Source organism: Cupressus sempervirens, chromosome 11 (genome assembly GCF_028749045.1).
Source record: "Cupressus sempervirens isolate cs-2001-9-10 chromosome 11, ASM2874904v1, whole genome shotgun sequence".
Classification (NCBI taxonomy): domain Eukaryota; kingdom Viridiplantae; phylum Streptophyta; class Pinopsida; order Cupressales; family Cupressaceae; genus Cupressus; species Cupressus sempervirens.
The window spans coordinates 823,503,132-823,530,290 of NC_143128.1; the positions used below are offsets into that span (position 1 = coordinate 823,503,132).

At 36.6% G+C, this 27,159-nt stretch overlaps 1 protein-coding gene across 1 annotated transcript; it reads left to right on the forward strand.

Annotated features, from left to right (window-relative positions):
* Positions 1–27,159, forward strand: LOC149532097 (uncharacterized). The gene is made up of 4 exons (XM_089808434.1): positions 1–196; positions 333–630; positions 7,352–7,837; positions 27,033–27,159. Exons 1-4 carry the CDS (start codon positions 1–3, stop codon positions 27,157–27,159), a joined length of 1,107 nt encoding a protein of 368 aa, XP_089664560.1.

Sequence of the window (27,159 nt, forward strand, 5' to 3'; positions counted from 1 at the left end):
ATGTCGATCGCTGCACTTTGTGTGGTGGTGGTCATGGTGAGTGCAAACGGCATGGTTGCACAGGGAAAGGGAAACAAGAGAGTTTCATGTAATGAGTGGGCGTACAGGAAGACCTGCTATGGATACGCCCACTACTGTCCCGACGACTGTGCCTATGGCTGCGTCATGGACTGCAAGAGTTGCAAGGCTGTTTGCCGTAAGTAGCTAGCCCTATCTTATATATCTGTCATGTCTAATCCTGCATTATCATAATTCTCATTTGTTTGTTTTTATAGTTTATAGTGGAAAGTGGAGATTGATATAATAAATTTGGGTGTGTGTGTGGTGTGCAGCATGCAACAAGCCCGGAGGGGTGTGCCAGGACCCTCGGTTCATCGTGGGGGATGGCATCATGTTCTACTTCCACGGCAAGAGAGACTCCAACTTCTGTCTCGTGTCCGACTCGGAGCTCCACATCAACGCTCACTTCATCGGGAAGAGAGGCGACGGAATGGAAAGAGACTTCACGTGGGTGCAGTCCATCGGAGTCCTCTTCGGTGGCAGCAACAACAACAACAAACGCAAGCTCTTCCTCGGAGCCAACAGAGTGTCCTCCTCTTCCTGGGACGATTCCCTCGACCAGCTCTCCATCCCCTTGGCACTGGCTAAATAGCCACGAAAATGCACCCGGCTATCAGCCAGTGCCGTGACTTACTCTGTCTCCGTCTACGTCTGTCAGCCCCTCTCTATCTCCGTGCACGGATATGAGGTCGCGGATACGTACGGTTACCTGCACGCAGCGATGGGGATGGATTTGTTTTGGGTTGTCACAGCTCGCACGGTCTTTACATGCACCGTCAGTGGATTAAGAGTCCCGTGTGCCTGCACTGTGACAGTTTAAATAGAGATAATAGTTTAAATCGAATTTTCTTATACAAAATCTTTGTATAGCTTGCCATAATAAAACTGAATATGCTATAAGCAAAAATATGAGAAGTTTCGACTCTAGCATAAAATTTTATAATAAAATAATTTTGAAGAAACATAAAATTATACTTGTGAAGATACAAAGAACATTAATAATTTATAAAACCAAAAGCAATATATGCGTGCTTGTTGAGATTTCAAACTGTTGTTTTGCAAAAACCAAAAGCAATATATGCGTGCTTGTTGAGATTTCAAACTGTTGTTTTGCAAGATAAGGAAAGAGAGTGAGTTTGAACTATAACATATACATTTCTGGTCTATTAGGAAGGTGAATGTTTATTGTGTGAAAGCCATTTTTTTTCTCCTTTTAAAATTTGAAATAGAGATCACTTGAACAATAAGTATTCATTTAAATTTTATCTAAGTTCTAAAAAATTTAAAATTTCAAAAGTAAATATTATGTGGTTTCAATTTCTTTAATTAAGTCGTAATAATTTTAAAATCAAGTTTTACAAAGCAATATAAAAACATAGTTTGAAGTGAAAATATAAAAAACTATTATAAAATAATGTTTAACTTAAATATTTAAAATAAAAATTATATTATTATTTATTTTATTATTGTAAATGTAGATATATATAAAATATTAAATAAAAATTGATTAATAAAATATTCAAATCAAGAATTTTTCTTTTGAACTTAAAAATTACAAATTCAATAATCATATTAAGTGTCATCTAAACAAATGACAATAATAAAATTGAAACTCATGTTTTATTAAAAATTTAAAAATAAGCACATCTAAATTTCATAAGACATAAGATATTAAGCATTATGTTCTTGCATAGAATAAATAAATATATTGATTTTAGTTATTTTGATTAAATTTATTATAAATAAAAAATATTATGAATGTCATAAATTAAAGCTTTAATATTGTTTCAAAATCTTAAATTAATCTATAAGTTAATAAAATTTATAGTGTTATAAATATTTAAAACAATACTTTCAACTAGTAGTTACTATTTTAATTTTTGTTTTAGGTTTAAAGCAATTGAAAAATATCATATTTTATTTTACTTAATTATTTATTTTAGTCTTATATATTTTCTTTTATTTCACTTTAAAATTATTTGTCTAATGTATATAATTAATTTGAATTTGCCTTATGTATATGATTTATTTTATTTTATTTGTAATATTCTTTTTTATTTTGATAATTGTTTTTAGAAGTTTACTAAATGTTATATCTATCACATTTTAAAAATAGTTTTAGCTTTCTTTATTGATATATGTTGTTGATAAGGAGAGTGGATATGTTATAATAAGAAGTTGATTGAGCATCTAAGTGGATGTGAAGAATGAAAGCCATAAAGGAAACATAAAGGTTGGATTTGGAATGTGATTTTCCATGCTCATTGCATTAAGCATTGATTCAAATTGGCATACTTACATTCAAATTGGTGTAATTTTAGTGGTACCATCATGTTTATGAAGTTTGGGAAGGGAAAAAGAATGTTAATATAGAGGAGAGTGGTAGGCTTGGGAAGAAGTGTAGATGGAAAGTCAAAGTATTAAGAAGATGTCATAAAGGTTTATTTTCTTTCTTGGAGAACAAAATAGGGAACCCAAATTCATGAAATTGCAAAGGAAGTGGATGATTATTCAAGTAGGGGGATTAAGAATCATTAGTGGGTAGGAATAATGTATTCAATGTAGTACAACTTCATGATGGCATTAGTAGTTTTGAAAATGAGTTCAAAGAATTTTTAAATTGTTATATTAGGAATTTGATGGCTTTATCGAGCATGTGTAGATGGAAAGTCAAAGTATTAAGAAGATGTCATAAAGGTTTATTTGTTTTCTTGGAGAATAAAATAGGGAACCCAAATTCATGAAATTGCCAAGGAAGTGGATGATTATTCAAGTAAGGGGATTAGGAATCATTAGTGGGTAGGAATAATGTATTCATTGTGGTATAACTTCATGATGACATTAGTGATTTTGAAAGTGATTTCAAAGAATTTTTTAATTGTTATATTGGGCATTTCATGACTTTATCAAGCAAAAGATAGTTATGGTCAAACTAAAGGGGTTGGATATAAGTTTAACATTGGAGATTGATGTTATCTAATATGTTGGGACATTATCTAGAATGTAACTGATGAAGGGCCACACCACCCTACCAACTCATAAACAAGAATGCAACAATATGAAGACAAAGAGAGATAAAATGCTTCCCAAGAAATTTTATTAAACTTGAAAATCCTTAGCAATTACAATAACCTTTCTGCAAGATCTCTCAAGATCCAATCCAAACCCAAGCTAGTCCAGATCCACACTCTGGTAGAAACCTCTGAGATCTCAACTTGTGCTCACAAGCCACCAAGAAATCTCCTTGTTTCTAAACCGCAGTCACTAGCTCTTCTCCAACTTTATCCAAGATCCAAGCGTAAACTACCTCACATTCAGCGCTCTGTCTACACACTCACAAGTCCACCACAATCCTACTGTAAACTGCCTCACATTCGGCACTCTGTCCACAGACTCAAGAAAAATCACTCTTCACTTCCTCCTTCTCTTTCACACCTTGAAGCCTTCACACCTTCTAGCTTTCACCTTCCAAAGCTTCTACTTCCTGAGCTTCTTCATCTCGAGCTTGTCCTTCTCGAGCTTCCACTTCTCGAGCTTGATTAGAAATGCTCATATGCCTTGCTTAAATAGGCACTTACCACCCAATGCATGACTTATCCACAACCTTCTAGAATTCCACCTACACAATATCCACAACCTTCTACAACTTCCATAACCTTCTACAATATTCATAACTTTCTATAATTCTTCCCACACACCTCGATAAATGGAATGACAACCATTTATTTTTTATTTTTTCTATTATGCCACCTATGCACCTCGAAAATAGAAATCCCATTTTCCTTTCTTTTCTCCTTTTTATTTTTATTTTATTATTTCTCCTCTAATTTTCATCACTTTCTCTCTCTAGATTTTTTTTTTCAATTTTTTTTCAATAATTTTCCCATGCAAGATGCTCCTGCATCAGACTCCCCCGGTAGATAAAAAAGTGTGTCCCACACTTTGACGCCAAAAAGAAAGGTCTACAACCATCTTCATCTTCACCAAAGGTTTCCACCTCAACAGGAACAACAAAACCAACATAGAAATCTTCCACATCTGCATCACTCTATCAAACACTAGAATCTCAACCATTCAATCAGCATGCTCACTCCCAAGAACAAACTGAACATAATGCTTCAATAGAAAACTCTCATCTACATCAGCAACTAGTGAATCCACACCCATAGCAACAAAGCTCACATCAATAGCCACATGTAGATCTCCATCAACACATGCCAAACTCTCAACACCAGTAATCTCATTTCTCACAACAAGATGCTCTACAATACATAACTCACCTCCAACAACAACCAGATCATCCATGACCAAGTGCTCTGCAACATACAAGTCACCACCAACATCAACTAGATCATCCACAACCAAATGCTCTGTAGTCTCCATGTCAAACTCAACCAACTGATCATAAAAACCAATCTCCATCCCAACATCAGCAAGGTTAGGAATATCCTCAGCAACAACCTCTATTTTCTCTACAGGTTCTACATCAGGCTCCACAAACTGATCAGCAAAACCATCCTCTTCCACCTTGACCTTCTTAGCTTGATCAGCCAATCTAGCATCCAACCGAGCAAACATCTTAGAAAAATTCCTCTCCACTATATCATGGATTTTTGCAATCATTTTAGGGTCCAATCCTCTTGGAGCCATCTCCCAAGATCTTCATAAACCCTCTACAACAAATCCTTCCCATGCTCCTTACGACCACCAAATTGTTTGCAAGTCAGATCGCAACCTTCCACCTTGCATGAACAATCAAGAACCACATCACAAGTCTAGGACAATGGATTTGCAATCCACCAGCTCTCCACAATCATTCCTCAACAAGTCTAATCTTCCATCTTTGCATCAATCGATTAATCTGCATGTCCTCCCAAGGTACTAGTGCAAACTGCCTCAACTTTGGCGATCTGTTTACATGCTCAGGAACTCCCACTCTAATAAACTTCACCCAACCAAGGTCTTGGTACAAACTACCTCACACTTTGATGATCTTCTTGTACACTCAAGAACTCCTACTCTGATACCACTGATGAAGGGCTACTCTGATACCACTGATGAAGGGCCACACCACCCTACCAACTCATAACCAAGAATGCAACAATATGAAGACAAAGAGAGATAAAATTCTTCCCAAGAAATTTTATTAAACTTGAAAATCCTTAGCAATTACAATAACCTTTTTGCAAGATCTCTCAAGATCCAATTCAAACCTAAGGTAGTCCAGATCCACACTCTGGTAGAAACCTCCAAGATCTCAACTTGTGCTCGCAAGCCACCAAGCAACCTCCTTGTTTCTAAACCGCAGTCACTAGCTCTTCTCCAACTTTATCCAAGATCCAAGCATAAACTGCCTCACATTCGGCACTCTATCTACACACTCACAAGTCCACCACAATCCTGCTATAAGCTGCCTCACATTCGGCGCTCTGTTCACAAACTCAGGAAAACTCACTCTTCACTTCCTCCTTCTCTTTCACACCTTGAAGCCTTCACACCTTCTAGCTTTCACACTTTGAAGCTTTCACCTTCCAAAGCTTCTACTTCCTAAGCTTCTTTTTCTCGAGCTTCTCCTTCTCAAGCTTCCACTTCTTGAGCTTGATTAGAAATTCTCATAAGCCTTGCTTAAATAGGCACTTACCACCCAATGCATGACTTATCCACAACCTTCTAGAATTCCACCTACACAATATCCACAACCTTCTACAACTTCCATAACCTTCTACAATATTCATAACTTTCTAGAATTCTTCCCACACACCTCGATAAATGGAATGACAACCATTTATTTTTTATTTTTTCTACTATGCCACCTATGCACCTCGAAAATAGAAATCCCCTTTTCCTTTCTTTTCTCCTTTTTATTTTTATTTTATTATTTCTCCTCTAATTTTCATCACTTTCTCTCTCTAGATTTTTTTTTCAATAATTTTTCCATGCAAGATGCTCCTGCATCAGACTCCCCCGATAGATAGAAAAGTGTGTCCCACACTTTGACGCCAAAAAGAAAGGTCTACAACCATCTTCATCTTCACCAAAGGTTTCCACCTCAACAGGAACAACAAAACCAACATACAAATCTTCCACATCTGCATCACTCTATCAAACACTAGAATCTCAACCATTCAATCAGCATGCTCACTCCCAAGAACAAACTGAACATAATGCTTCAACAGAAAACTCTCATCTACATCAACAACTAGTGAATCCACACCCGTAGCAACAAAGCTCACATCAATAGCCACATGTAGATCTCCATCAACACATGCCAAACTCTCAACACCAGTAACCTCATTGCTCACAGCAAGATGCTCTGCAATACATAACTCACCTCCAACAACAACCAGATCATCCACGACCAAGTGCTCTACAACATACAAGTCACCACCAACATCAACTACATCATCCACAACCAAATGCTCTGTAGTCTCCATGTCAGACTCAACCAACTGATCATAAAAACTAATCTCCATCCCAACATCAGCAAGGTTAGGAATATCCTTAGCAACAACCTCTATTTTCTCTACAGGTTCTGCATCAGGCTCCACAAACTGATCAGCAAAACCATCCTCTTCCACCTTGACCTTCTTAGCTTGATCAGCCAATCTAGCATCCAACCGAGAAAACATCTTAGAAAAATTCCTCTCCACTATATCATGGATTTTTGCAATCATCTTAGGGTCCAATCCTCTTGGAGCCATCTCCCAAGATCTTCATAAACCCTCTGCAACAAATCCTTCCCATGCTCCTTATGACCACCAAACTGTTTGCAAGTCAGATCGTAACCTTCCACCTCACATGAACAATCAAGAACCACATCACAAGTCTAGGACAATGGATTTTCAATCCACCAGCTCTCCACAATCATGCCTCAACAAGTTCAATCTTCCATCTCTGCATCAATCGATTAATCTGCATGTCCTCCCAAGGTACTAGTGCAAACTGCCTCAACTTCAGCGATCTGTTTACACGCTCAGGAACTCCCACTCTAATAAACTTCACCCAACCAAGGTCTTGGTACAAACTACCTCACACTATTATCTCTATTTAAACTGTCACGGTGTAGGCACGCGAGAGTATTAATCCACTGACGGTGCATGTAAAGACCGTGTAAGCTATGACAACCCAAAACAAATCCATCTCCATCGTTGCATGCAAGTACCCGTATGTACCCGTGACCTCATATCCATGCACAGAGATAGAGAGGGGCTGACAAACGTAGATGGAGATAGAGTAAGTCACGACATTGGCTAATAGCCGGGTGCATTTTTGTGGCTATTTAGCCAGTGCCCTCTTTGGATGGCAACTCCATCCAGCTTCCCAGAGAGGAGGGAGCCACTGCCACTCTCGCCCTCTCTTCACCCTCCAACCTCATCACTATCATCCGATCTGACAAGGCTAACACCATAACCATCCAAGTGGGGAACAAGTTCACGATCATAGCGTGCGCGGTGCCCATCACTCCCAATGAGTCTCGAGTCCACAAGTATGGAATCATGGCGGAGTCAGAGGACTGCTTCGTGCATCTGGAGCTAAGCTTCAAGTTCTACTCACTCAGCCCCAAAGTGAATGGTGTGCTCGGGAAGACATACGGAGAGGAGTACAGGAGCCCTATCAACTTGGGAGCCGCCATGCCCGTGGTGGGAGGCGAGGCCGACTCTGCCACCGACTGCAAAGTCACCCGATTCAGCTCGCCCAACAACAACAACAATAGAGACATCAACGATTTCTCCATCGTCGACCTCAACTGCACAGGGAGACCCGAGGTCGCGGCATGGTTTGCCACAAGTAGAGATCTCCTCATCATCAACAAATAATAATTTCTCATGTATTATGGCCACTAAATAAAACTCTTGATACCATCTCCAGCTTTAATAATCAATCTGATAGCTCCTGAGTTCCATTCCATTACTATTTATGCAAGCTACGTTCATTGATAACAATTCTTTCTAGGTTTACTGTAAGGTAGATACCATATTTCCACAGATAAGTTACTTTGAGGATCCTACAGTCTGGAAATCGTTTGGCCTCACTTTTTCATTTATGAATCTAGAATAATTAAACTAGACAGTTTTTATGGACTTTCTAAGGTTATTGGATGGTGGATCCCATATTTCCATAGAAAGGAAAGGAAAGGTAAGGAAAGGTGGTTTTATAGTCCACGACACTATGCAATAGTTTTTGGGTTTACATATGGTGACAGTGATATGGGACTACCTCATACTCTTTTTTGAGAGGCGCTTGGCGCTACAAACGAGGCGTACATACCCTACCCCTCAGTGGGATTTAAACTTGTGACCTCTCTTTCAAGAGTACAAGTTCTCCACCACTAGGCCAACTTAGGTTGTACGCCTCTAATCTAAGTGTATATATATATATATATATATATATATATATATATATATATATATATATATATATATATATATATATATATATATATATATATATATATATATATACGCCTCTGTACGCCTAGATAAGGTGAAGTGGGTTAAAAAATAATCTAAGTATATATATATATATATATAAGAATCACTTTTGAAACTTATTTAAGTATTGTAAATTATAAAAGTAGAAATGTATATGAACATAAAATAGATCACAATGTAAAGTAATGTAGTGTACAATATGCTAAAGCAAGTCTTTCTATCGAGTAATACTAACATACAAATCTAGAGTAAGTGTAGTGATATAGTCATACATGTAAAATGAACCATACAAACTAAAATACCAAGCATTAATAAATAGATTGACTAAAAACAAGAAATCATGCATGGTTTAAGAGAACACGTATATTAGTAAAGTTATGGTGTTGAAATCCATTGATTGCAATTCCACCAATTCCCTTAGTTTTTGTCATATTGGCTATATATTGATATCTTCCTTACACAAGTTACAATTAGTTAAGCTTTCACACTTGAACACTGAAATTTCAGCAACAATTTATCTTCATTCAAACATTCAAAAAGATGGTATGTGATAATTGTAGCAATCTATCATAATACTAAGAAGATTGTGAGAACTAGTCTACCATAATGATACCAACAAAATGAAAAATATGGACAATAGCCTCAAGCATATATAAACAGATGAAATATGAGAATACAAAGCGTCCATGCATTAAAAATAACTTATATGAGAATACAAAATGTTGGTACTTTCTATAGGTTAACAAGGAGGAGAAATGTGTGGGAAAAGAGAGTGAGACCACTTGCTCCCTCTACAGCTTTCTGATGGACTATTGGCTTAAGACTCTACTAGAAAAATTCGTCAAGGAGGAGGTGAAGAAACCGTCCATGGAGGATCCTGATGAGAAGAAGGGGGAGAACATGGAGGACAAAGAGGGGAACTATCCCCTATCCCTTTCTTTCTTTTAGTTTTTTTTATGTTATGGTTAACTGTGAACTTCATGCCCTTTGTGGCATTTTTTGTTATAGTAGATATTAAATGTTTTAACATCAGCACTTGTAATTTATGTTGTTGGGTTACATTTTGGTATCGTATGTATGTTAGGGGTACTTTGGTTGATACCGATATTAAAAAGTGCCTTGTTATGTTGATAATCATTAACATGATTTTGATATCCAAAAAAGGTATTAGTTAGATAGTAGGGGTAACTACTGGTTGTTCTCTAGTCTTTTGTACTATGAGATCAGCCCCCTTCTTTTGGCTACTATTTAAGACATCAAAAAAAACTTATATTTGAAAGACTTGTAACCATAGTGACTAGTACATTTATTTATTTAATACATTATTAAAAAAGAAAGAGAAACCCCATATTTAAAATTTAAAAAATACCAAGAGAAGCCCATAGAAAATCCTATATTTAAATTCTAGATTGATCTGATGAATGGATCTAGACTAAATTGCAATATTGAATGCTTAAATAAAATCAAATTAGTGGAAGTCCTAATATATTTTTACATAAATGAACTTAAGCATCAAACTCAAAACTTAAGGTGAAATAAATAGAATTGAGAGAGAGAAGGTAGACAGTGCAAACAAAATTTGATTATGGAGTTCATCACAAACATGACTACGTCTCTAGGTCGGCTCCAATAGAGTATGACCGATCTGATTAATCTCCAAATCAAGTACAAAGCACCAAGACCATTCCTTCGAGCACTTCAGTAGCAACAAAACTTCGACATACAAGAATGGCTCAAATATATATATATATATATATATATATATATATATATATATATATCCTTACAAGAACTCTCTTTTGTATCACTTGTTTCAATACTTCATCACCTAAAGAAAAACTCCCTTCCCACTCTCACCTCACACCCCCTTTTATACATCAAATCTGCCTAAAATAGGCCAAAACCAATTATTACAATAATAGGGCTTGAAACAAAATACCCCCTTCGAATAACCCCTTTGGCCTTTATAATTTTAGATTTTTATCAATATTTAGGGATAAAAAGTTATAACCATATAACAAAACCCTTTTTAAAGAATGGCTCGAATGTTTGTTAAAGTTAAATAGATATTATACCCCATTAGTATTAAAGCCATAGTGTGGCACAACGGCCACAAATTGTTTTATCCGGTTGTCGGTTACAGGTTCAACCCTTGTCGGTGGCCTCTTAAAGCACAATTGGCAGCTTGAATAACTTTAAATAGAATGTTTCTTAAATGTTTGTTAAGGACTCTACGTGGTCTAGTCGCAAAGAGGAAAAATAAGAAATGGGAGGTTATGGGTTCAAAACCCATAACAATAATTTTTCAAACCCAAATTAATTTGTCTACTTATGCCACGTCTCATTCTTAGATTGGATCAAAATGGTGACTGTGCATGCCGACATCATCACTATTACATTTTGCTTCCAAAAATTCAAATTGTCATAACTTCTTCATACGAGCTCTATTTCTGACGAAACTAACACTGTTGGAAAGCTTGTGATGAGATCTTTAATTTGAAATCCATTATTGACCACTTTTGAGATCGTTTGATTTCACCTCTTATCTAGCCCTCTAGTCTATCTATTGACCAAAACTTTGACTGAGCATAAATTCTACATTTGAACTCTATTTTTGTCCATTCAAGTTGCATTGGAATCAGGACGTCATGATCTTTCTGATGGTACAGATTCTGGAGAGAAATGAGACACTTCAATTTTCACAAAAAATATCCACTAGATCATAGATAAACCCAAAATGTGCAAATTAATTATAAACCCAGAGAAATTATATGTGCAAAATAATGATTAACCAAAAAATAAAATCCAAATATAAAATGAAAAAAATGAAGAGGAGTCTATCGAAATCCATTCAAACTACAACACCTAGTAATAATAAAATACACATTGTACACTAATTTTTTCACATTTCCTCTAATTATGTATTTCCATCATATTACATTCAATAATTTCAAGGGGAAATAGTTGAAACATACAACTATTGCCTTTGTAGTCAAATGCCTCATCTACAAAGGAGAAATCTCTAGTTCTATGGAGAGGATATGAAGTATCAAAGTCGCATTTTCCATCAAATAGGTTACATATTTTCATTTCCCCATTTTAAGATAGAATTTTAATAATGTTAGATAATACATGTTATTAAATAAATAATAATAATTTAAAGTTATATTAAAACTAATACTAAAATATAAAACTAGGAAATAATAATTATTTGATGTATATTATTAACAAAATAATATTTAGTATGATATTTTAAATAATTAAAAATTAATAAAATTTTAATGAGTAAATAAAGAATTAAAATTAAATATAAGAGACAGTATTGTAGAAGGTCTCTTAACTTTCTAAATAAAATTTGATAATAAATAATAATAAACAAAAATAAGTAAGTAAATAAATAGTACAAGATGGAATAATATAAATTAACTAAATCTAATGAAAAGTCAAGAGATGTTTAACAAATAGAGATGACGCCTTAAAATTAAGATATTAAAGAGAGGAGAGTTTATTCTAGAGAGAAGATAAAAGAAGAGAAGAAGGGAGGAGTTCAAAGAGGAAAGTAATATGAAAAAAATAAAGAAGTGACTTTCTCAAAAGGTATCAATAATATTGAAAGGAGGAAAACTTTTGAAAGGGTCATAATTATAAATAGTTGTGACTTCAAAAATATTTTGATTATAAAGTATTGGGACTTTTCGAAAGGATTTTAGTTATAAAGTGTTGTCACTTTTCAAAAGGATTATAACTATGAAGTGTTGTGACTTTTCAAAGGATTTGTATTATGAAAGGTTGTGACTCTTGGAAAAGGAGAAACAAAAAAGTATATTTTTTCCTTTCCTTATAATTAGATAAGGAAGAATTCTAGAAAGTAAATATAGAGTTGAGATAATTCTAAAAGGAATAATTCATTGAAGGGCTAACTAAAGATAGAGCCACATGGACCAAGAAAAGAAGAAAGTAAGAAAGGTATGTTTATGGATTATATTTGTTTAATTATATTTATGAATTTATTTATATTAATGAATCATAGTTGTAGATAATATTGTGTTAACCTATGGGGTTAGCACCATGGATATTAATGAGACTCAAAGCATGGAGCATGTGAGATATTAAGATCTCCATTGTCTGTCATGTTCGAGAATCAATATTGAAGCATGGAGCATGGAGATATTAACATCTCCATTGTCTGTCTAGCCAATAATTTATGTGCTAAAATATTTTGATATTTTCAACATATGCATATGTGAGTAGCTATGGATAGAGGATTCCTGCCCAAAAATAATCTTAAGGGATGCACTTTTGGGAAGACGACGAGGTAGCTATGAGCTAGGAAGCCCAACTTGGAGACATCCTTAAGATTGGGGTTAACTTAGAGGATAGAATAATGTAGTTAGTTTTGTCATTGTTTTGATTCTAACCATTATTTTGTAGGAATTACTTGTCTCGAACTAACTCTAATAATGGGGACATTGCACATGTTTCCCCTCCCTAATTTATTTTGTGTTGGCCAACAATATCCATACTAAAATATTCTCTAACAGTTCCAACTCTATAGCTAATGTTTTCCTTTGAAGGAGTTGAATTGGTTCCCTTTATGACAATACTCAATGTGGAGTTTTTATAAGTTGCGAATAAAGAAGTTGCAATAACTTATCACTTGAGAGTCAAAATCTCCTTAGGAATATTGTCATATCTTTTTGCAGGAGCATTGGATTTTTCTTGATAACAACATTACGAAATGAGCTATATATATTGAAAGAACACTCTCTTGTTTTTGAAATGGCCTCAGGAATCAGACATTATGAAATAGACTAAAATATCTTGGAAGAACAATATCTTGTTCTCAAGATAGACACAAGGCATCGATGTCATCAAACAAACAAAAAATTCTTGGAACAACGATTACTTGTTTTGTAGATGAATTTATATTTTTGAGTTTAATGAGGAATTTAGAAAATAGGTATATATTTTGTTTATATCATTCCCTATGTAATCCAATTTTTTTAACTCAATGTTTGGAAAAAACCAATAATACCATGTAAATGTGTTGAGACCACATTTTACTCAATCATGAAATATAATAAAATCACATTAATTACAAGAGATCAAATCAAAAAGTCAACATCAACAACAAGTAAAAAGTAAAATTTATTCCATAATTAAGTCATTTATACATGGGTATGTGTAGGATCATGGTGTGCCGAAAAGTGGTGATGTGAAAAAAGTAGAGTATGAAAACATCTAAAAGCATTTCTGTTGGTGTAAATACATATTTATTATTTACGCTTACTTAATTTTACTTAGGTTAATGCATTATTTTATTATTTTATTTTGTGAGATACTTAGGAGTTTGTGTACCTTTTTGAGTTGTCATGTTGACAACATAGAAGTACACAACTCTATTTCAACACACGGTCTCTACAACATTGGAGTTTGCATCATTCACTGAGTTTTCATGTTGACAATACAGTTATTCGCACTAACTTTTAGCACATGTTGTCTACAACACTGATTTGCATGCTACACCCTTGTAGGCTTATCCTCTCATCATCGCACTTACATCTGTGCTTAATGAAGGATAACCCATATCTGGTGGACATGTGCCTGGTTGTATGACTTATCATGTAGCTGATTCTGAGGCATTCTAGATGTATCTTAGAGGCCTTTATATTCAGGCACTCCTAGTGTACTTTTACATGGCATATTGAATGAATATATCTTCATTTTGATCATACTCTCTCTTTCTAGTCTATAGTTGTGCTTGTGTTTGTGTTTGAGTTCTTAGTTCTTGGGTCAATTCCACCCTAACAAAAATTCTTACATGGTATCAGAGCTTGGAGATTTTCTCATCACATAGCCATTCGAGACCATTGTTACTTTAGCACCTTGGCCCGAATCCAAAGTACTATAGAAATTGGGATTGTCTAGAGCCAGATCTGACCTTGTCATTGCATCTAGAACACTGATTTGGTGAAGATCAACTATAAATTTGGCTACCTTAGCTCAAATTTGATCGTGAGGAAAAAAATTGCAAATTGGCACTCAGAGGCCCTGATTTGCAATTCGAGTATGGTCATTTGCAGATCAATTTAATTAATTTGGGTCTATAATTTATTCTCTGCAATTTTATTTATTTTGCCAGCAGAGAAATTTTTTTTGCAAAACCAAGCTACCAGATCCTGGCCCTACGCATTGGTATATTTTGTTTTGTTGTAGAAAATATTCCATTAGTATGGATAGCATTTTTTATAGTGGACTATTATACATTTTTTGCCATCGCACTAAATAATCCGATAACTGCTCAACTTCACCAGCGTCCAAGTCCACTAGACTGGCCAAAGCCCCACACACTCAACTGGTGGTTGTTTTTATCAAATAGTTGCAAGTGTTTTCTTTTAAAACATAGCACAGACCCTCACCACAGCAATGTGAGATTAATCCCAACAAAGTCGGTGACCATTTTTTAAACTCTTAGCGAGTTGTTGTTTTCTAACCGACTAAAGTCTATCCACTAGTGATCACAACTCTACCTTCCAACCATAAATCTAGCCATCACATTTCAAAATCTAGCACATTTAATACTTTGGCCTCCCCCATGCATGCTACAATGAATTTTTGGTGAGGGTTTCACTTATTCCGATAGGTAGTGGATATTTTGGCAGCACATAACACATAGCCAGTGTAGACAAGTAGCAATACTCCTTTAGCAATAGCTGTTAGCCATAGAATTTCCTGTGCATAGTCATCAACACGTCTATAACTTAAGTAGTACAGTCAGCTTTTTCCATGTAGGTGCCTATGAAGACTACACACATGGAACCAACCCTGTCATGCAGACTGACATGCAGGCAAGCTGCCATGTTAGCCTGTGCCACGTGTTATGAAATGTCACCTGCCACATGTCATCCTATCATCAAGGTTGTATAGTCCTTGTTAGCTACCATATAGGACACATGTCACATCCATACAATATGGACAGCATAGTCACCCTACCATGTCAGCTCAAGCACTGATTTTCTGTTGATGTCATCATTTATGGGGGAAAAATGACGGTCATTTAACCGTCATTCCCAGCCAATTTTGATCTATTGCAATGACCATTTGACCATCAAATTTAAGCATGCAATTTTTTTTCCAGACCCCTCTCCAAATTGCTTTTTTCTTTGGTAGCCTGACTTTGTGAGCCCATAATTTGGACATCTGGACTCTGATTCAAGTGCAATTTTTTTTTGAAATTGGGTAGAATTTCTTAAACTTTCTAGTGGTCATATTCTTTTCTAATTTTGGTGTAAGGATTTTTTAGAAATTGGATTTTTTGGTGACTATACCTGCATAATCTTGCATTTTGCAACTTTAAACACTCCATATGGACACATCTAGTCACTTTTTCAGGTTCTATTTTTTTGAAAGTGCATTATTTTTCATCTACTTTCTACATTTGTAGTCAGATTCTAGGGTTGTGTGGACAAAAATCTCATTTTTAGAACTAGGATTTTTTTTGCATTGTAAAGCTTTGATTACTTTTTAGAATTGTTATACATCTGAGCTATAATGCTTAGTGATAGATTTGGGCCTCAAAAGGTAGTTGTAAAAGAAAATTTAGAAAGTCCACTTTGTTCATTTTGGCAAGTGGCCCATTGTACATGCACTACTTATAAAGTGTCAAAAGCATCTTTTTTGGGGGGGTCTTTTGATTGAGTGAAAGGGAGGGTGTTTAATGTGTTCTTATGTCTCTCTTTTGTTTTTTTTTAAATTTTTTGTATCATGGGTTCATTTAAATGTCCACCTCTAACTTCACGCAATTATTCTACATGGAAAGATATTTCATGGAGTAAATTAATGGAAAATAGTCTTTATGTTGATGGTACAATTACCAAACCTACTAATGCTAAAGAACTCATTGAATGGAAAAAATAAGGCCAATAGACTTTAGGAATTATCAGGAGTTGTGTACATAGAGATCTCTTCTTTCACATTGCCAGTTGTATAGAATCCAAACCTACATGGGACAAACTTGAATCATTGTATGATAAGGTGGATGAGCAAAAGGGATTTCAGATTGAGGATGATCTACTTCTCTTGGATCCAAAGAACTTTGACAAAATTCAAGATTACATCAACAAATCCAATGAGTATAGGGCACTTCTTAATGATTGTGGAAATCTCATGAAGGATGGCAAGTTGATTCATCACATCCTAAAGAGACTACCTTCAAAGTATGCTTCCTTTGTTTTGAGTTCAATACCCATAGGTTGACCATGGGAAATACTTACTAGAAGCCTTCATTTGATGCATTTGCAAAGATTTTGATTATTGAACAATCTCACTTGATGGATTTAGGACTTCTCAAGACATTAAAGACCAAAGTCTTGGTGGCTTGTGATGAGCACCAATCAAGTCAAGGAAGGAAAAGTTCTAGCAACAACAAGAAGAAGCAGTGGAAGTAGAAATCACAATCTGAGATACAACAATCCTCCTCACAGCAAGGCAATTCTTCTTCCAACAAGAAGGGAAGTAATGTAAAGAAGGACAAACTATTTTGTCCATATTGCAAAAAGCCAAATCATTTTGAGCATCATTGCAAAACTAAAAGAATTGATGAGTTGGAAACCCTACTTAGGAAAAACAAGATTCAAGTGCTAGGTACTTCCAAGGATTCAACTCCAACCTCTTCAAACGGAAAATGGCAAGCACTTATGGAAAATTCAAGTTTTTATTCGAAATGGATACTTGACTCAGGTACCTCCTATCATATGGGTTCTTCAAAGGGAGACTTTTCTTCATTGAAGTAGTCACAGGTACCACACATCTTCATGGGAGATGATACCAAAATGGAAGTTGAAGGGAAAGGACATGTGGAAATGGAAAATAGGGAATTCAAAGATGTTCTCTACATTCCAAACCTTAGCTCTAATCTCCTATTAGTTTACCAAATCACTCACCTTGGAGATAGTCACAAAGTTGATTTCCTTCCAGATTTAGTGATGGTCCGAAGTCTTAAAGATGATTCATTGGTTGCAGTGAGGAAATTCAATGATGATAAGAGGATATATTCCTTCTCTCACTTTGTGCCTAAGTCTCCTTTACAAGCCTTGTTGACTCACTCTAATTTACAAATCAACCTATGGCATGAGCGGTTTGGTCATCTCACCTTCCGCCATCTTCAGCAACTTTTGTTTAAACACATGGTCCAAGGTCTACCTAACATCAACTTTTCTAAGGGATATTTTTCATCATGTTCCATGGATATGCATCTTGAGGAGAAGTATGATAAAGGCAAGTCTTCTAGAGCACTAGTTTTTCTCTAGTTAGCTCACATGGTTTTAGCAGGACCCTCTGCAATGACTTCAATCAGCCAAGGCCGCTGCATCCTTACTTTTGTTGATGACTTTTCATGATTCACTTGGCTCTACTTCCTTCATCACAAGAATGAAGTGGTTCATAAGCTTCAAGACTTTAAGACTCATGTTCAACACAAATCCAGGAAAGCCATCAAGGTTTTATGGGGGGACAATGAGAATAGATATGCAGACAAAAGACTTCAAAACTTTTGCAAACATGAGGGAATTGATCTTCAGAATCCACCAGCATTTAGTTTGCACAAGATAGATGTTGCAGCACTGAGGATTAGGACTCTCAAATCCATGGCAAGTTGCATGATAAAATCCAAGTCTCCTTATCCTACATTAGAAGTTGAAGCCATTAGTGGGTAAGTGCACCAAGTTGTGGTGCCAAAAGGGGGGTATAAGTGGACACCTTTTTCCTGAAATCTGCAAATTTTGAACTTCAACAAGAATTTGAAGATAGTTACACTCAAAATTTTAAGATATGACAAAAACAAAAGTTGTAGTCCTTTGAATCTAGTTTCTAAACTACTAATTTTTTCAAAATGGTTTAGTTTTAGGTCCTCAAAAAAGGGGACCACAAAAAGTGGTACTATTTATTCCAAAAAAATATAACATAGTACAAAGTGTGGCCCCACTAAAATTTTAACTTTTTTTATGAAATTCTTTAATCACTCTGGTCAAAAGTTACTTAACACTATGTAGTTTATCCCAGATTTTTTGGGTAATTTTATAACATGTATTTTTTTTAATGAATTTTTTAACTAGACACATCCCAAAAACGTGAAATATCTATGTGCTCCCCCTAGAAATAATTGAAAACTAATCTAAAATCAAAACTTTTTTTTTCAAAGTGTGTAGAATGGAGTCTAGTTTCTAAAAAACTAAGGTTTGCATATTTTGATGAACGAGCTAAAATCTATAGCCCAATTAGTACATGGTAGTTTTTGACAAAAAATGAACATATATTCAAAAGAAATTATACATGAAAGGCTTGAAATAGTTCAAATTAAAAATAAATTATATGGTTAGATAGCTAACATAGAGACCTATAATGCTATGTAACCTGATCTTATCGATACCCAACCACGAGGAATCTTGAAGGGGAGCATACAAGAAAATCAATCATTTTTGGTATGTTTGTTGGAAAACACATCTCAGACCTGTTTATAAACTCCAAACCTTTGGGTTGGATCTCCAAGGAAAAACCAAGCCTTAGGCTTGGGCTTAATGCAAAGCTTTTACTAGCGCATGCGCCCTATAGCGTGCATGCGCTATTGGAAGCATTGAATTCTTAGTAGTGCATGCCCACTATAGGGCGCACGCACTATTGAGGCCGAAATTGCAAACCAAGACCAAAAGAGAGCTGAGTGGGGGGGTAGTGGGGTAGGGGAATGGCTATGTGTGTGTGAGAGAGAGACAAAGAGATAGAGAGAGTAGGCAATGGGAGACAAAGTGGGAGAGGAAGAGCAAGAGAGAGGAGGATGGGAGTGCATGTGTGTGAAAGAGAGAGTATGGAATTTGAGAGGGGGAAGACAAAGTAACTCGAGAGAGAGTAGGGGATGGAAGAGAGGGTAGGCGATGGGAGAGGGAGAGAGAGAGTGGGGATAGAAATGTGTGTAAGAGAGAAAGAGAGAGAGTAGGGGATAGGAGAGAGTGTGAGAATGTAACAAAGAGTATGGGGTAGTAGAGACAGAGAGAGTAGAGAGGGAGGGAGGGAGGGAGGGAGGCAGGGAGAGAGAGAGAGAGAGAGAGAGAGAGAGAGAGAGAGAGAGAGAGAGAGAGAGAGTAGGCAATGGGAGAGGGAGTGGGAGAGGGAGAGAAAGTGATAGAAAAAGTAAGGGATGGGAGAGGAGAGAGGGGGGATAGGTGTGTGTGTGTGTGAAAGAGAGAGAGTGGGGAATGAGAGAGGGGAGAGAGAGATAGAGAGAGTAGGCAATGGCATGGGGATGGGAGATAGAGGGAGAGTGTGTGTGTGTGTGTGTGTGTGTGTGTGAGAGAGAGAGAGAGAGAGAGTAGGCGGTGGGAGAGGGAGTGGGAGGGAGAGAGAGGTGGAATGGAAGTGTGTAAGATGCGTAAGAGAGATAGAGTAGGGGATGGGAGAAGTAGGCAGTAGGAGAGGGACTGTGTGAGAGAGAGAGAGAGAGGGAATGGGAATGTGTATTTATTTATAAGAGAGATAAAGTAGGGGATGGGAGAGAGTGTGAGAATTTGAGAGAGAGTAGGAAGTGGTAGAGAGAGCTCATATAGGATGGGGGCAAGAGAGAGAGATTAGGGGATGGGAGAGAGTAGGGGATGGAAGAGAGAGAGTGAGAGTAGGGGATGGGAGAGAGAAAGTAGAGAGGGAGAGAGAGTACTTGAGAGAGAAAGAGAGATAACTTAGGCAGTGCAAGAGGGAGTGGGAGAGGGAGAAAGAGGGGGGATGGGAGTGTGTGTGACAAATCTAGAGAGTAGGGTATGGGAGAGGAGAGAGAGGGGGGGGATGGGAGTGCATGTGTAAGAGAGATAGAGTAGGGGATGGGAGAGAGTGTGAGAGTGTGAGAGAGAGTAGGTGGTGGCAAAGAGAGCTCGTATAGGATGGGAGAGAGAGAGAGAGAGAGAGAGAGAGAGTAGAGAGGAAGAGAGAGAACTTGAGAGAGAGATAGTACGCAGTAGGAGAGGGAGTGGGAGAGGGAGAGGGAGAGAGATAGGGGGGATGGGAGTGTGTGTGATAGATGCAGAGAGTAGGGGATGGGAGAGAAGAAGAGTGAGGGGAATAAGAGTGTGTGTGTCTATGAAAGAGATAGAGTAGGGGATGGGAGAGAGAGTGTGAGAGTGTGTGAGAGAGTAGGTGATGGGAGAGAGTGTGAGAGTGTGAGAGAGAGTAGGGGGTGGCAAAGAGAGAGTACAACGATGGGGGAGAGAAAGTAGGAAATGGGAGAGGGAGAGAGAGAGTGGGGATGGGAGTGTGTGTAAGACAGATAGAGTAGGGGATGGGAGAGAGTGTGAGAGTTTGAGAGAGTAGGGGATGGGAGAGGAGAGAGAGAGAGTAGGGGATGGGAGAGGAGAGAGAGAGAGTAGGGGATGGGGGAGAGAAAGTAGGTGGTGGGAGAGGAAAAGGGAGACAGAGAGAGAGAGGGGGGATGGGAGTGTGTGTGTGTAAGAGAGACAGAGTAGGGGATGGGGGAGAGTGTGAGAGTGAGTAGGTGGTGGCAGAGAGAGCTCATACATGATGGGAGATAGAGAGAGAGTAGAGAGGGAGAGAGAGAACTTGAGAGAGAGAGAGAGAGATAGTATGTAGTAGGAGAGGGAGTGGGAGAGGAGAGGGAGAGAGATAGGGGGATGAGAGAGAAGAGAGTGGGGGGATAAGAGTGTGTGTGTCTTTGAAAGAGAGAGAGTAGGTGATGGGAGAGGGTGTGAGAGTGTGATAGAGAGTAGGGGGTGGTAGAGAGAGAGTACGGTGATGGGGGAGAGAAAGTAGGCAGTGGAAGAGGGAGAGAGAGGGGGGGAATGGGAATGTGTGTAAGAGAGACAAAGTAGGGGATGGGAGAGAGTATGAGAGTGTGAGATTAGGGGATGGGAGAGGAGAGAGAGAGTAGGGGATGGGGGAGAGAAAGTAGGCGGTGGAAGAGGGAGAGAGGGGGAGGATGGGAGCATGTGTGTAAGAGAGACAGAGTAGGGGATGGGAGAGAGTGTGTGAGAGTGAGTAGATGGTGGCAGAGAGAGCTCGTATGGGATGGGAGAGAGAGAGTGACATTAGGGGATGGGAAAGTTTGAGAGAGAGTAGGGGATGGGAGAGAGAGAGTGAGAGTAAGGGATGGGAGAGAGAGAGTAGAGAGGGAGAGAGAGAATGAGAGAGAGAGAGAGATAGTAGGCAGTAGGAGAGGGAGAGGGAAAGAGATGGGGGGATGGGAGTGTGTGTGACAGATATAGAGAGTAGGGGATCGGAGAGAAGAGAGTGGGGGGATAAGAGAGGGTAGGGGATGGGAGAGAGAGTAGGGAGGATAGAGAGTAGGGAAGATTGAGAGTAGGGAAGATTGAGAGTGATGTGTTTCCACATAGTGCGTACGCACTATGTGAAATCACCTAAAAATGGACAAAAAGCAACTTTTGGGGCCCATTTCATCCATTCTCTGCTTTTGGTCTATTATGCACTCTGTTATTCTAATAGAAATCATGGGTTTCAACATAGCAAACACTATTTCAACACTTTTGAAAGTTAGCAAACACCAAATTCAATCATTGGATACGTGATTTGAAGACTTTTTGAATATTCCTTGTATAGAAAAGTTTAGTGCAATCTATTTTAAATATTGTTTGTTGATATATAGATACAAATTTGATTATAATTTGACATGTTGTTTAATATATAGTGAATTCATTGAAATTTGTATGTTTGAATGAAATGTTATTTTGAAATGGTTAAAAATTTAACAAGTTGTTTGATATATATTGTGTATTCATTCAAATAATTATAATTTTTATATGTATTTGAATAATTTGTAATTTACACATTTTAAGTAATTCAGATGTTTGAATAATTTGACATGTAGAAATCATCATCATGCCAAGGAAGAAACCAAAAATTCAAACAAATGAAGAGAGAGAGAGAGAGAGAGAGAGAGAGATTTGACAATTAAAAGAGATAAAATGAAATTACTAAATGAGAAAAGAAAATTGCAAAGAAATAATGAAGAATTGACTTTCCAAGAGGATCAAGAACCACCGGTACAAAGAAACAAAGAGGAAAAATTGGAAAGACAAAGAGAACAAATGAGACTGTTACACTCAAGAAGACAATTGAATTGTGAAGCTACACCATCTGTTAGAATTCTTTAGAATAACTTGGGGGGGAGGGTGAATCAGTTATTCAAGGTCTAAATGCCTTAATAATACTTTTTCTCAAATTATAGTGAGCCCATAAACTTTTCATCCATTCAAACTTAAATCAATCATATTAGCAAATTACAGTAAATCAATATGCAGGAATAAAACATGCAAGATCAACACATGACACGGTGATTTACATGGAAATCCAATTTGGAAAAAACCACTAGTAACATGCTACTTAATTCTCACTCTTCTAAAGTGATGCCCTGTTAAAAGCCTGCCCTACTAAAGGCTTACAACACATTGTTAAATGTGACCTTGTTAGAGGATTTCACCATACTGTTAGGAATGGACCTGGTCAAAGGACTTTAGAACATTCACTTGGAATGTCACCCTGTTAAAGGATTTATAACATGACTATTAAACCAACCTAAGTTCATAGGATTTAAACTATCTATTACAATTGCTAGAGAGTAACAATAATGGCTTTCTGATCTGATACAACTTACAACATATTTTGCAGATTTCTTATCACACTTCAATTCAGTCCTTTTGCTTGGCTTTTCATCACTTCAGCTTTGACAGCTTGTCATCTCAAGCTTCATCTCCTTGAGTCTTCTTACTCATCATACCAATGCAACCATATCTGTGGTCATTTGTTGAAGCAGAGTAACTGTGCTCTCTTACTCCTTAGCACCTCCTTCAACACTTTATGTTTTCATGCTTGACCTCCTCTCACACTTTTCTTTGTGACCTTATGACTCCTTAAATAGAAATCTGGAGTCCCTTTCCTGCTTGATTCTTCCTCTCCAATTTTAGGGTTTCAGGTGGATTAGGTAGGGTACAATGTATCTACCCCATATCTTGCTCTTATCTAGAAACTTCGTCTAAAGTCCAATTGTATTCTCCAAAAATGTTTTACATGATGTTTCGTGCCACCAGCTCATCACTGTTATCTTCTATTTAATTCATAGAATTCTAGATAACAACCTTGTCGACTCAGATTTGGCAAATCTTGGATCTTTGAAATAATGCAGCAACTCAGAATTATTGGTTTACTGATGCTCGGCACCTGTATGTTACTCGGTACTTGTATCCTACTCGGCACTTGTATTTGCTCGGCACTTGTTTCTTGACTCGGCACTTGTATTTGCTCGGCACTTGTTTCTTGACTCGGCACTTGTATCTGCTCGACACTTGAAGATCACTCAGCACTTACTTAGGTTGAACTTGCTCGGCTTCAACTAGGAATCTATTCGGCACTGACTAGCTTGCTCGGCTCCCTCTCTAATAGACTTAGTTAGGCTTCACAAATGACTTAGCTAAAATCTTACATCTTTGATATGTTTCAATGTGCCCATTCTCTGTGTCTTAGAGTATGTCATCAATACACTTTTTCATCAATGGCTTAGCCGATCCTTATACTTCATTACAACATCATAACTTCAACCTTTCTCTAGGTGTTCTAGTTACATCTTATTGATTGCCTCCTCCTTGTCAATCAACCAATTGATAGTATTTGGATCACTAAAGCAATTTTCATTCCTGCAAGTAGCAAGTTTGACATCAATGACAAAACAATGATTGAAAACATTCTTTACTATTTCCATTACGTTTTATGTATGATCTTTTCAATCATTTCCAACACCATCTTCCAATGTTGGAGTCATATTGTCCGCTACACCATCTTCCAATGTTGGAGTCATATTGTCTGCTACACCATCTTCCAATGTTGGAGTCATATTGTCCGCTACACCATCTTCCAATGTTGGAGTCATATTTTCTGCTACACCATCTTCCAATGTTGAAGTCATATCATCCTCTCATGTTGAAGAGACACTGATTTGTAGATCCAATGATATACACACTCCATCATGTCATGTTGAAGGCACAACATCAATACATCAAGTAGGTGATATTCTATCTTTTGCATCTTATTATCAAGGTACATCATCTTTAGTTCAAGGTACGCAATACACTCAACCTTATGTTCATGTTCAAAATATTGAGGGAATGGAAGAGATTATAACACCTTCTGGAATTCATTTTAGAAGACCAAAATATTTGATTGATATTGATACTAACATTTTGAAATCAATGCCTGACAAGATTAGCAAGCGTACTTGTCAAAGAAAAGTTAATCGTATGTAGGGATTCAAAGTCTCTTAATAGGGACTCTATGTACTAAATATTGTAATAAACTCCTAACAAAGTCCATCCTCTAGCAAGGAATATTTATATTAGTACATCATCCTGTGGGCATCATTCCCATTGGGATTTTCCCTAGTTAACATATCTGGTGTAATTGTCTATGTCATCTTATTATGATTGTTGTTTACTTTGGTTGAATGGTTAAGTTTGTTTAAAGAAGATAATACCCCCTGCCCTCAGTTATCTTGGTGGACTATTGTTTCTAACATATAGTCCATTCTTTAAAGAAAAGAGGTTTTTTTAAGAAAAAACAATGTTCATGTGCATACATTTGTGATTGAGAAGTGTTTGGATTATTCTAACAAGGTCGCTAATGATTAGAATGTGTTATATTTTACTAGTAGCCAACTATGTTGAGGAAATGTGTAATTCATTATTCTAAAATGTAATATCTTTATTGTAATATGTGGAAACCTTATTGTAATGAGTGTAATAATACTTATGAAGGCATGTATGCCCTAGCATAGACTTGTGTAATTAAATATGCATTGGGAAAGCTCTAATATGCTGACCTAATTAATCATTTCTAAAGAGTATACTATAAAGATGTTTTCATTAGTTGAGTATGCATGTATTTTAGATTAGTTGATGTTGATGTGATCTTCTATGCTAGATTATTAGAGAAGAGAGAGATGATTTTGTTTGATTATAATGATCTTCAAAGAAACTACTTTGGAAAGTAAGTTGCAGATCAGTCAGATCTTGATTTTGGATATGTCATCCTTAAAGATTTTCTTTCACACTTACTAGAGTATTTATATAGTGGATGTACTTATTTTATTTCAGCCACTAATAGGGTTTGAACCTTCTAACAAGGGTTAAAAGGTCTCATAATAAAGACTATTGTACCAAATGCAGTTATTTGAATCCTAAAAGGGTCACTTCCTTTCACAAGGAACTTATATATTAGTAAAGTATATTGTGGGTGACATCCTCATAATGGTTTTCCCTTTTAACAAGGTTTCTATATTTGATAAATCATTGTGTTATGGTGTATGGTATCTTTTTGTTGTGCATCATTTGTTTAACTTTTGGAGATCATATTTATAGATTTGGTTTTAATTATATTTGATTACAATGGATTCACTCCCCTTTTTGTAGAATAGTAGAAATTTGATGTATTATTTTGTGAATATGGGTACATTAAATTGAACATGTTTCCAGTTTGGAAACTACACAATTTCATAACTGATAGTTCAGTAATAATGTATTTTATTAACATTCCCCCTGCCCCCTGCCCCCATAATCTATTAATCCTAAAGACATCATAGCATCTTACTTTAGGAACCTCACCCCCTTCCCCCCGCCCTTCACATTTGCAAAGAAAAACATGTTGAATACATATTTTGAGAAAATATTTCTACGAAAGCAAACCTTGAACCAAGCAAGGTTCCATTAAGTTGTCTTGTGACTCTTGGAAAGGTGTAGTTTTGAGCTATGTTTTTACCCTCTCATTCTTGAACACAAAAGGATTGAATAATTCAACAATGATACCTAAGAGATGTGACAAAGCTCTACCATATCTCATGACCACGAAAGGGTATAATTCTCAATCATGTACTCTAAAGCTCACTTGACAGTAATCCATATTGAGAAAAATATCAAGTCCCAAACCTATCTCTAAAATTAGGTTGCACACAATATGTATTGTTTAAATTTGTGAGGATCAAAAAACAAGAAAAAAAACACACCAAAAATGCTTCTCATGCAGAGCACCATCTCAAACTAAGAATTTGACTTGAGATGATAGAAGTTGCTCCATCCTCTGATACTACCAACCTCTAGAAATAGAGGTCCAAATTATGATTAATAGGATAATTAGTAATGATTTTTCCATTATTTGAAATATCCTCATCTTCAATGCAAGCAACATCACCTTCTTCATTAGATTGTTCCTTCTGTTATTCTTTAAGAATGTCATATAATCCTAAAACTCGATAAAAATATTAATTATGATGTATACTACAATTGATCTTCACCTACGAAAGAAGCATTGTAGATCAAATAGTAAACTCTCATTCTATGATGGCCTATGATCCCAAGAAAGAAAGAGAAAGGTATGACATTCATTGAATAAACCCTAATTTGTGATTCATTACAAACCTAAACAATAATGCCCATTCTAAAGAAGAATGGGCCTAAGAAACTATTGTTTGATGATATAAGTTGGTGTCAGCCTAGATGGTGGCATTGAATTCAGTGGACAGGTTGGGAACCTTAAAAAAACCACAAACTCGGCCTTTGAGTCTGAATTCGTGGAGATGGAGGGGAAACGGAAATATTGTCGAGGGTTAAGAGAGTAA

Coding starts and splice junctions, on each gene's coding strand:
- LOC149532097 (XM_089808434.1), top strand. CDS start 1: ATGTCGATCGCTGCACTTTGTGTGGTGGTGGTCATGGTGAGTGCAAAC. Junction 197..332: donor GAGTTGCAAGGCTGTTTGCC/GTAAGTAGCTAG, acceptor TGTGGTGTGCAG/CATGCAACAAGCCCGGAGGG. Junction 7,838..27,032: donor AGACCCGAGGTCGCGGCATG/GTTTGCCACAAG, acceptor AGTTGGTGTCAG/CCTAGATGGTGGCATTGAAT.